At 43.1% G+C, this 12,193-nt stretch overlaps 1 protein-coding gene across 2 annotated transcripts in view; it reads right to left on the reverse strand.

Moving 5' to 3' along the window:
• The window catches only part of lrig1 (leucine-rich repeats and immunoglobulin-like domains 1), a 44,939-nt gene that overhangs the window by 13,368 nt on the left and 19,378 nt on the right, over nucleotides 1–12,193 (reverse strand). For both annotated transcript variants that reach the window (XM_047149560.2, XM_053673901.1), the window contains exons 4-8: nucleotides 5,724–5,861; nucleotides 5,048–5,191; nucleotides 2,570–2,713; nucleotides 1,905–2,048; nucleotides 1,602–1,745 (exon numbers count right to left, since the gene is read on the reverse strand). In XM_047149560.2, the coding sequence (XP_047005516.2) occupies nucleotides 1,602–1,745; nucleotides 1,905–2,048; nucleotides 2,570–2,713; nucleotides 5,048–5,191; nucleotides 5,724–5,861 (714 nt within the window). The remainder of the gene's footprint in view (nucleotides 1–1,601; nucleotides 1,746–1,904; nucleotides 2,049–2,569; nucleotides 2,714–5,047; nucleotides 5,192–5,723; nucleotides 5,862–12,193) is intronic.

A 12,193-nucleotide genomic window follows, 5' to 3' on the forward strand; every position in this document is an offset into this window, starting at 1 on the left:
TTGAGACATGCTTTGTGTATGTGCACCACTCAAAGACCCTCTTTCAAACCCACTCCTCCAAACCTCCATTGCCGTTTGACAGCTCTCCCTTTCACACCACCTTGGCTCTCGTTCTCGTTCTCTCTCTTTTCACTCTGCCTTGGCTGCCAGTTTCCTTTTTCTTTCTGGCTGGCTGGTCCTAAATGAGCGGCGGGTCGTTAATGGCGGTGCCCAGGGCCTTCGGTCCCCCCCTTCTACTTCTTCCTCTCTCACCCGGCGCGTACCAATTAAAGCTTGCCCTGCTCCCTTTCAGCGCCGCACACTAAAGCCATGATTAGATTAGAACTGTCTTGTCAAACAATACAGAGATAAAAAGAGAGAAAGAAAGGGGGGGGTTAGTAAGAGAGCACGACCAGGATGGCTGAGCGAGCGGAGTAGCAAAGCGCACATAACCCTACAGAAAACTCAGACAGAGGTAGAAAGATTAGCACATCAAACAGGAGGACAGGCCGCGGAATGAGAGAGCAATGAAGCGAGACGGACGGGAAGAATGGACAGAAGAAAAGGACGAGAAAAATGAAGGGGTGGGGGTCAAACAGAGACCCTCTCATTCCCACATGAGGAGCCCCTTCCCCCATGGTTCAGCCATCAGAAGTAAAAGGGTGGGGGGCGCAGTAAGGCCAAAGTCTCGCACCCCATTGAGAGAAAGCCTTCATGCAAAGGCTTAATTCTTTAGGTGAGAGAGAGAAAGATAGAGAGAGAGTGGAAAAAAAGGGAGCAGTAACAAGAACAAATGCGTTAGTAAGGAGCAACACAAGAAACAGTGAAGCACAAGTGTGTGTGTGTGTGTGTGTCACCATTGTTTGATTTATTTAGAAGTTTTTTTTAAAGTTTCCTTTAAAGAAAAAAAAGTGCCTGGCTCTCCTGAGATACCTGGCACAGCGAGCCCATGCACCCAGGAAGCCCGGTGGGAACCGACAAGCCAACAAAGAAGAAAGCACAGTGAAGAAAAGAGGTTTCACTCAAAGACACAAAAACACAAATGGCAACTTTTCGCAACACGTCTACACAGAATAATGGCTTTCCACGCCATAGCTGTCGTTCTAGATTTAGTACCTTAGGAAGAGAAAACAAAAAGCATCCGTGAGGCTACGAGACAAGCGTAGCCTAAAGCCCAATCTACGCTTGTTTTAACGGTTACACAGCATCAGCAGTCATGGTTTAGAGCTCTATTTGTTAACTGTTAACCGTTGCTAGTGTGGGCTGACCCAAAATCCAAACAAGTACAGTGTGTCCAGCAAAGCCACACCCCCAAAACATACGCAAATGTACTTCTTATGCTAGACCGACTGAACTGCATTACAAGAGGTGGGTGGCATTTTTCTTGTCACGACTGGTTTGATGCTCGTTGCTTGTCCACATGGTTTGCCATGTGGCCCCCCCCCCCCCCCCAAAAAAAAAAAAAAAAAACCCATCCACCCCCCCCTACCAATTTTCACAAACTAGATGTTTTGGATTTTCAATGGCGTTTGATGGTAAGAGAATATCAATAAAATCGCCAACACTTGATACATACGTGGTACATAAATCATTGTAAAAATGACCGTAATGTGTGCACTTACAGTAAGCGTAAGGAGCCGAGACCTCTGAAAGCCCCCTCTGCTATATAGCTGATGGAGTTGTGGCTCAGTTGAAGAGTCTGCAAGTTGGCTAGCTTAACAAAACTGCCCTCAGCCAGCTTCGTCAAGTTATTATGTCCCAGATGCCTACGAGAATACAAACCTTCGTTATTCCAACTGGGTTTCTTTTGGAATTTGTATTTAACTGGATTTTCCTTTTCGTACTATTGTACATCAGTATACAAGGCACAGAGACTCTGATGGAAATAAACAGAGTGAGTGGGGGGGAGAAAAAAAAAAGCTCACAGCTCTCGCAGCCTCTCGCAGAAGCGCCATCCCTCAGGGTTGAAGCTTGAGATGGAGTTGTTGGACAGATGGAGGTGTAGCAAAGACTGGAGGCCGTACAGAGAGCCACTGTTCACCTCTTTCAGACTGTTATAGTCCAAATGGCTGCGGGAGCAAAACGCCAGAGCTCGGTTATTACATCCTAAACGACTAACCCGGCTGCAATTTACCTGTCAGAGCGCAGAAATGAAGACGGATGGCTCTAAATATGATTCGGCATTAAGGGAAATTTTGCAAATTGCACTTGGCTTGCGAACGTCTTGTAGGCGGAGAGATTGAACTTCAGTAATGTGTCTCGGATTTAATGATGATTCAAATTACTAAGCCAAGACCAGGTTTTTTGGATTTTATCCAATTCAGTCTCGTTATAATTAAGGACCAGACATGAAATTACTGTAATTAACAACAGCAAAACTGGCACATAAAAACATACCAACTTTACTTAGTATGCAAATTTCTCCCCGGTTACTATAAATATTCAGGACTTTTTTTTTTTTTTTTTTTTTTTTACCCACAGAATTGCTGGATAAACAATCATACATGCTTGAGTTTATAATGGTTATATGATTGCCACCACAGTCCTTTAAGTAATTCATCACGTATATCGAGGAACACGGTGGACTCACAGGGTTCTCATGCGTGCCAGGCCGAAGAACGCTCCATCCGTGAGTTTGCTGATGTTGTTCCTCTGGAGCTTCAAGACCTCCAGGTTGGAGAGACCCTGAAAGGTCAGGCCTTCGATCAAGCGCAGCCGGTTCCTGCTCAGGTCCCTGAGGAAAAGTCACATGACTGAATATGATCAAAGAGAAAGGGGCGGGGGTTACAGTTACTACTCATATCTAAGTGGAGTAACTGTGTTATTAAGTCGTGTAATTAATTTTAAAGGTGTGTAATCTTTGATATTATTCTGTGTGTGTAAACAGTGCACTGATGAACTCAATGAACTCTCATCCTACGAGGGTTGATAAAAAAAAAAAAAAGTACAATATAAAACTAGATAGGTAAAGTTCATCATGACAAACTCTGATGTTGGCTTGACGACGCCAGAAAGAAAGAAAGAACGGAAGGGTTACAGACGGACCGAACGACATTCTGATCAGTTAGGAAAGAGACGACGTGATCAGTCTGAACAGCTCGAAGGACTCTGCTGGGTTCGGTGGAAGAAGGTTGAAAGCGCAAGGAGTTCTAACAGTCGGGAATTTTCAATGGACGCCAATAGGAATTTTGGACATATTTGAGCTTCTGTAACAGGAAAACCGTCATTCCGATCAGTACGAAAAGTGACGGAACACTAAATTAGAACAGGTTGAAGGTCCGTGGCAAGTTTGGTGCATACATCTCGAAAGCTCTAGGAGGAGTAGCGTTTAGCATTTTTGGGTCTCATGATGATAATGATGATAATAATAACAATAATAATAATAATAAGCTTAAACAGCGGAACAGAATAATAAAATAAGCTCTAGTTGTGCTTTTTTTGTTATTCCTTTTCATCACTTGTGTGAAGGATGAAAGCGTTTGTTCCAAGACACATTTCATTCATCACTAAATATCTGAATGAGAGTTAAACAGTCTCTCTCTATGACAAAAAAAAAAAAAAACAATGCACCTGCTGACCAATCAGAATGCAGCAGTGCTGTGGTATTAATATAGATTAGCTATTAAGCACATGACAAAAGGACAATAGAGAGTAAGTTAACATTCTTTTAGCAGATGAAGGATTCTCCTTCTCATGTCACTGTACCATTAGGACTTGAAAACACACACACACACACACACACACACACACACATAGAGGCTGTGGCTTTGAGGAACCAGATACAACACCCAGGTGCGAGAGCTAAAGTGGGTGTAGTGCCTAAGAGCAAAGCGAGACACAAACATCCTGGTGGTGGCTTTGTGTTCTTCACCCTGTTGCTACAAGCAGACGGGAGATACAGTAACGCCCAGACCCAAAGAACAAAGCATGCCTTCAGCGATAGAGAGAAAGAGAGAGAGAGAGTAATGGAGGTGAGGGCACCCTCTTTAGATCAGCGGCACAATTTCGGTCCAGGTGTGAGGACTGAAGGCAGAAAACATTTGCAGGGACCCAGGACCGTTTTCAGAAATCTTTCTATAAATTCAGCAACTCGGGAACTTTCCCAGAAACCCAGGAACAATAGGCATGTTTCTGTCCGAGCAATCCTGAAAAAATATTCAAGAACTCAGGAACCAATGCTTTTTTTTTTACTGTAGAAACCATCTCAGAAGCTCAGGAGATCTTTGAGAAACTCGGTAAACCTTCAGAAACACGCTGAGGAACTTTTTCAAGAACTCAGGGACTAACTCGAGCATTCTCAGAAACTTGTTTCTACCACAGGAACCTTATCAGAAACCTGGAATTTTTTCAAGAACTCCGGAACTAAAGTCAGGAACTTTCACTCTAGAGCTTTTTTTTTTTTTTTTTTTTGAAACAATGGAACCTTTCAGGAACTCTGGGACTTTCGCCATGTTTCCATTAGAGTACCCTTTTCAGAAATGCAGAAACTGTGGAACCCAGAAACATTAAGGAACCAGTATAGCCACCTTTTTTTTTTTTTTATTCGGGAAAACCCAGGAACATTAGACCCGGAGGAACCAGAGATGTTTTAGTTCCTGCATCAGGAATTCAAGAAAGTTTTAGATCCTCTAGAGGATTTAGTTCCTGGTTTTAAACCAGGAACTACTACCAGGAACTATGTGAAGCGCTCTGTACCGAACAGTGGCGATTGGATGAAAGTGATCCATTGTCCTGCGGCCACGGATTGTCAAGCATGCACACACACACACACACACCAGTATAACTATAAACACTTGAATGAATGCTCTGTAATTAACTTGTTTCAAAACAATTTCGTCAGTCTGTACATAGAACACCTTTTTATTTCATCTACATATTTTTAGAACCGCGGTACTCCACCCTGCGTAATTAAAGACCGAGATATTCACGAGTCACGGAGCGTAATTAATATTATTATTATTATTATTATTGTCCAGAATGTGTGGCTCAAACGTGTCAACAGTCCCAGTTGATTGATGTATGCACGTCATGTTCCGTCTCAGGTGTGTGTGTGTGTGTGTGTACTCACAGCTGCGTTAGTCTGGGAAGCTCGAGGCCTTTGACGGGCAGCTGGGTGAGCCGGTTCCTGCCGAGCCTCAGGACCTGCAGCGTGTCGTTCAGATTCCTGAACGCGCCAAACTCCAGGTGTACGATTTTATTACCGCTGAGCGACCTGGGTGGGGGGTGGGGGGTGGGAAGCAAAATTCCACACATTACCGTCTAATAAAAGAGTTTAATCAAAGAGTACATTCTTTATCCTGGTCAGGATCCTATCCCGGGAAAGCCGGGGTGGGAATACACCGTGGATGGGACGTCGGTGAAAAAATTCTAGTTATTCATCACGGGGACGATTGGACCGATGTGACCCGTGGACAAATGTTAAGTTTCAAAAGTCTCATTTTAAGAATTTATACGAATTATTTTCATAACTTGTAGAAACGACTGGAGAAATAAAATAAAAAAATTCCGAACTTCCAAAATTTGCAGTTTTCTTCCCAGACAGTCGGCGGACCTGTTTTCACACCTGTCGATCATTTTCAACAACGTCACCTCTCGATAAATACTACAGCTCCACGTGTCGAGAAGGTTTCGGGAAATTTGGGGGAAAATGTTGACGAAATTCGAAGGTTAGACGTTATGAATGTTCCAGCTTTGCCGAGTCGGGAAAAAGAAAGAAACGGAGACAGACAGGACGGTTGACTCACAGCTCTCGGACGCGGAGGCCACGGGGGAAACAGTGCTCTCTCACATCGATGATGTCATTATTACTCAGATCCAGAGTCTCCAGGTGGGTGAGGTTTCGGAGACGGCTGCCCTGCATGCTGCTAATCTTATTATGGTGCCTGTGAGAGAGATAAGAGCCGCTATTAATATATGTGACACCTTTTATTAGTCGTAATTAATACACTGGTAAGAGATATGTCCCATGAAACTATATGAAATGCACAGGCTGAGAGATTTTATGGGCAATATGGGACGGGGGGTTAGGAAATGCGTTCATATTTGAGGTATTTCAAAACGTTTTTATGTCTAGGAAACCGCAAATTATATCTCGACACGTTTATGCTCATTAATGGACACGCAAATAGGCTCTCAGCGTAACAGCAGACAAACTTGTTCTGTAATGTTATTAGCTTGTTATAAGCCATGTTAGCTTGCTAGCGTTTCAGGAACCGATTTGTTAATGGGTTTACACAGTAGGAATCTTTTCAGGAACCTGATCAAGAACCGACATTTAACAGGTTTACACAGTAGGAATCTTTTCAGGAACCTGATCAGGAACAGATTTTTTAACGGGTTTACACAATAGGAATCTTTTCAGGAACCTGATCAGGAACAGATTTTTTAGCAGGTTTACACTGTAGGAATCTTTTCAGGAACCGATTTTTTAACAGGTTTACACAGTAGGAATCTTTTCAGGAACCTGATCAGGAACCGATTTTTTAACAGGTTTACACAGTAGGAATCTTTTCAGGAACCTGATCAGGAACCGATTTTTTTAACGGGTTTACACAGTAGGAATCTTTTCAGGAACCTGATCAAGAACCGACATTTAACAGGTTTACACAGTAGGAATCTTTTCAGGAACCTGATCAGTAACCGATTTTTTAACGGGTTTACACAGTAGGAATCTTTTCAGGAACCTGATCAGGAACCGATTTTTTAACGGGTTTACACAGTAGGAATCTTTTCAGGAACCTGATCAGGAACCGATTTTTTAACGGGTTTACACAGTAGGAATCTTTTCAGGAACCGATTTTTTAACAGGTTTACACAGTAGGAATTTTTTCAGGAACCTGATCAGGAACCGATTTGTTAATGGGTTTACACAGTAGGAATCTTTTCAGGAACCTGATCAGGAACCGATTTGTTAATGGGTTTATACAGTAGGAATCTTTTCAGGAACCTGATCAGGAACCGATTTGTTAATGGGTTTATACAGTAGGAATCTTTTCAGGAACCTGATCAAGAACCGACATTTAACAGGTTTACACAGTAGGAATCTTTTCAGGAACCTGATCAGGAACCGACATTTAACAGGTTTACACAGTAGGAATCTTTTTCAGGAACCTGATCAGGAACCGATTTTTTAACGGGTTTACACAGTAGGAATCTTTTCAGGAACCGATTTTTTAACAGGTTTACACAGTAGGAATTTTTTCAGGAACCTGATCAGGAACCGATTTGTTAATGGGTTTATACAGTAGGAATCTTTTCTGGAACCTGATCAAGAACCGACATTTAACAGGTTTACACAGTAGGAATCTTTTTCAGGAACCTGATCAGGAACCGATTTTTTTAACGGGTTTACACAGTAGGAATCTTTTTAGGAACCTGATCAGGAACGGATTTTTTAACGGGTTTACACAGTAGGAATCTTTTCAGGAACCGATTTTTTAACAGGTTTACACAGTAGGAATTTTTTCAGGAACCTGATCAGGAACCGATTTGTTAATGGGTTTACACAGTAGGAATCTTTTCTGGAACCTGATCAAGAACCGACATTTAACAGGTTTACACAGTAGGAATCTTTTTCAGGAACCTGATCAGGAACCGATTTTTTAACGGGTTTACACAGTAGGAATCTTTTCAGGAACCGATTTTTTAACAGGTTTACACAGTAGGAATTTTTTCAGGAACCTGATCAGGAACCGATTTGTTAATGGGTTTACACAGTAGGAATCTTTTCTGGAACCTGATCAGGAACCGATTTTTTTAACGGGTTTACACAGTAGGAATCTTTTTCAGGAACCTGATCAGGAACCGATTTTTTAACGGGTTTACACAGTAGGAATCTTTTCAGGAACCTGATCAGGAACCGATTTGTTAATGGGTTTATACAGTAGGAATCTTTTCAGGAACCTGATCAAGAACCGACATTTAACAGGTTTACACAGTAGGAATCTTTTCAGGAACCTGATCAAGAACCGACATTTAACAGGTTTACACAGTAGGAATCTTTTCAGGAACCTGATCAAGAACCGACATCTAACAGGTTTACACAGTAGGAATCTTTTTCAGGAACCTGATCAGGAACCGATTTTTTAACGGGTTTACACAGTAGGAATCTTTTCAGGAACCGATTTTTTAACAGGTTTACACAGTAGGAATTTTTTCAGGAACCTGATCAGGAACCGATTTGTTAATGGGTTTATACAGTAGGAATCTTTTCAGGAACCTGATCAAGAACCGACATTTAACAGGTTTACACAGTAGGAATCTTTTCAGGAACCGATTTTTTTAACGGGTTTACACAGTAGGAATCTTTTCAGGAACCTGATCAGTAACCAATTTTTTAACGGGTTTACACAGTAGGAATCTTTTCAGGAACCTGATCAGGAACCGATTTTTTAACGGGTTTACACAGTAGGAATCTTTTCAGGAACCTGATCAGGAACCGATTTGTTAATGGGTTTATACAGTAGGAATCTTTTCAGGAACCTGATCAGGAACCGATTTGTTAATGGGTTTATACAGTAGGAATCTTTTCAGGAACCTGATCAAGAACCGACATTTAACAGGTTTACACAGTAGGAATCTTTTCAGGAACCTGATCAAGAACCGACATTTAACAGGTTTACACAGTAGGAATCTTTTCAGGAACCTGATCAAGAACCGACATCTAACAGGTTTACACAGTAGGAATCTTTTTCAGGAACCTGATCAGGAACCGATTTTTTAACGGGTTTACACAGTAGGAATCTTTTCAGGAACCGATTTTTTAACAGGTTTACACAGTAGGAATTTTTTCAGGAACCTGATCAGGAACCGATTTGTTAATGGGTTTATACAGTAGGAATCTTTTCAGGAACCTGATCAAGAACCGACATTTAACAGGTTTACACAGTAGGAATCTTTTCAGGAACCTGATCAGTAACCGATTTTTTAACGGGTTTACACAGTAGGAATCTTTTCAGGAACCTGATCAGGAACCGATTTTTTAACGGGTTTACACAGTAGGAATCTTTTCAGGAACCTGATCAGGAACCGATTTTTTAACAGGTTTACACAGTAGGAATCTTTTCTGGAACCTGATCAGGAACCGATTTTTTAACGGGTTTACACAGTAGGAATCTTTTTCAGGAACCTGATCAGGAACCGATTTTTTTAACGGGTTTACACAGTAGGAATCTTTTCAGGAACCTGATCAAGAACCGACATTTAACAGGTTTACACAAGTAGGAATCTTTTCTGGAACCGATTTTTTAACAGGTTTACACAGTAGGAATCTTTTCAGGAACCCAGGATGGCTCGACATGTAGGAAGCGGAAAAAAAGAAAAAGTGGCGTGTGCCATACCGAGCACTGCTGATCGGATGAAGCGCCATGGAATGTCCCGCCCAGTCGTTATTATAAAATACTCTCAAGCGCTTACATAACAGTAACGAACCTGACAAACCCGTCTTTATATAGCAACACGTTCTGTCTTCTACTAGCTAGCTTGGTTTGGCATGAGTGTGCCGTGTAGCTGGAAGTTCCTACATCGTCGCCGACTCATTCGCATATCACAGCAGGGTTGGTTTATCTTGTGTCGTCGCAAACCGAGCTCATGAGCGCACGCCGCCCGTGAGCCTAGTCTTGTGTTTAAAATTAAAATCGCTTCTTAATTGTCACGTCATTAAACTCATTGTGTACACACAGCGTTCCCCAACAATGTCATCCTGACGTCATGTCAACAATAATGGCGATACGTTTCAAGCGGTTTTGTTCCGAATAACACTCGGTACCGATTTCTCGAAGGTCTTAAGGGCAGAGAATGAAGACATCTGTGATTGGTTAGGGCCGAATTTAGATGTGGAGAACGTCGTATTAAAGGGAAAACAGGACTAACTCCACTAACTGGGCTTTTATTCGTAGTGTGGAGTTTTGATCGTCGGTCTTTCCCAGCCGGTCAAAGTGACAGCACAGTGGCGTGGCTACCATAGCAACCGCCTCTCCTGGGGAATTTGCATGTTGGCTATTTGCGTCGTCTTGCTGCTCTCGCAGCCTGAGAATCGATTCGGGCTGGGAACCGGTGCTGCGTTTTCCAACGCCTTCGCATTTGAAAAGCATGAAAAGGTCAGAGCCTTTCGGTCCACATCTGGAGTTGTTGGTTTTGGGTTCAGGGCCAGATCTAAGCCTGAGAATGCAGTGAAAACCAGTAAACTCCAGTGAAATATATAAATACATGCACACAAATCCGAAATCAAGCCACAAAGTGTGTTGTCTGAATGCAGCAGCAGCAGCCATAGTTCCCCGAAGATGCAAACGCTGGCACTCAGGGGGACGCCATCTCGTTCGTCCTGTCTCACGGCCTTAAAACTCAACGACGTGTTCGTTTACGGCGAACGACGGATGTTAGACGGTTGTCGAGTCTTCGACATACTGTATTCTCCGAAATTAGCTTCACCTTAACCGTGGTGTCCGTCCGACAGCGCTCCGTCTGTTCCGGCTGCGACGTTCCGACGTTACTCGGCTTGAATATGCCGCTAATATGTTGCTAATACGAATAGATGGTTATTACGGCTTAAGTTAATTATTATAAGTTATTAATACTATATTTGTCCTGGGACTATGTGAGGCCTTTCCCACGAAGCCACACACACACACGTGACCCCAGAGCTGACCGTTTTAAAGCAGAGGACTGAAGAAGAGTGGCGGAGAGCGAATGAGACAGAAAAAGAGAGCATTCCTTCCACCACCGCACCTGAATAAACAGAAGGCGAGGGGGAGAGAAGGATGGCGTGATGGTGAGGGATGAGCGCGGGGGCGTTCCTGTTGCTCCTGGAGCTCTGAGACTGCACTGAACAGCAGGTTAAACAGCTGCTGACCCGTGCGCCGGGATCCAAAACAATAACACGACGTAAGCGAGAGGGCGTGGCCTGCTTCAGAATAAAACTCTGACTGGAAGACTACCGGAGAACCCTCGCTCTTACTTCCATCTTACTTCCGATCCGATCTCCCTCTTGCCTGATGACATCACACCAACCCCGATTCCAATTCCCACCCATTTCCTTTTACAGCGAGCCCTTTGACCGACAGCCCCAGCTGCCGCCCGTCTCCCGCTATTCAGCTGTGCCGCTCTGTAAAGATAGACTTTTACCCAGCATGCACTCAGCTGCACTCCACGGCAACAGGCCTCGACCCAGGCCGAAAAAAGCAGCTCCGGGGACTCGCGTCCCAGACCCGAGCGCCGCAAACTCACGAACCCGACGCAACCTGTAACGCGACCCAATGTCAAACGACTGCATTTCGGACGCTCGAGCCCGTCCGCGTTGTCAGCGAATCGGTGTGAGTAGGTTTGGGACCTTTTTTTTTTTTTTTTTTTTTTAAATTCGTTTTTATTTATTTATTTTTTTCCCTTTCCTGAAAGAGAATGATGAATAAATGTAAATCAATAAGGTTACACCATGACCGCACAGCCGAGAGCAATCAGGACAGGGATCACTTGACTGCTCAAATGGATGACACATTGGCAGTGGAGATATATTACAGAGAGAGGGAATGTGATACAGGGACGATTGGCACGCACACACACACACACACACGCGCGCGCACACACACCGTATAGAGCGAGAGATACACGAGGAAATGAACTGTGGTGCTGCACATTCTCTATACACGATTGTTTACGGGTTTGCCTAATGGATAAAAACAGGTCCAGCAAACGTGATATCAAAACTACTATATATAGTTAACATCACGATTATTGTGTATGTGATAAAACACATCAGGGCGTGCTGTTACAGGAAAAGAATCAACAACGGACGGGTGCGATAAACGCCGAGTTCCTGCTACCACCCTGAAGTTGATTATTTTCCTGCTTCCTGTTTAGCAGAATCGCGTTTTATTCATATAATACCACAGCGGCAAGATATTTTATGTTGTCGTCTTTGTTAATAAAAGACACGTCCGAATTTTTATCCGTTTATAGTTACGTTCACCGTTAACAAGTTACTGTTATTACATTCCCCCACCAGCCTCCCTGTTTTCTGTCTGGAAGTTAATACGACAAAAAATACATAATAATAATAATAATAATAATAATAATAATAATAATGCAGCTTGTCATGTTAGCTCTGATTGCTACAAAGCACCGACACTGGAGACTCCTTCCGTAAACGTCACCGTGTCAACGTCGACACGTTTCCGAATCCTTTCGAGGAAGCTCGTCTGCCCGTACAAGACGTCCTCGG

This window comes from Ictalurus punctatus, chromosome 21 (assembly GCF_001660625.3).
Source record: "Ictalurus punctatus breed USDA103 chromosome 21, Coco_2.0, whole genome shotgun sequence".
NCBI lineage: Eukaryota > Metazoa > Chordata > Actinopteri > Siluriformes > Ictaluridae > Ictalurus > Ictalurus punctatus.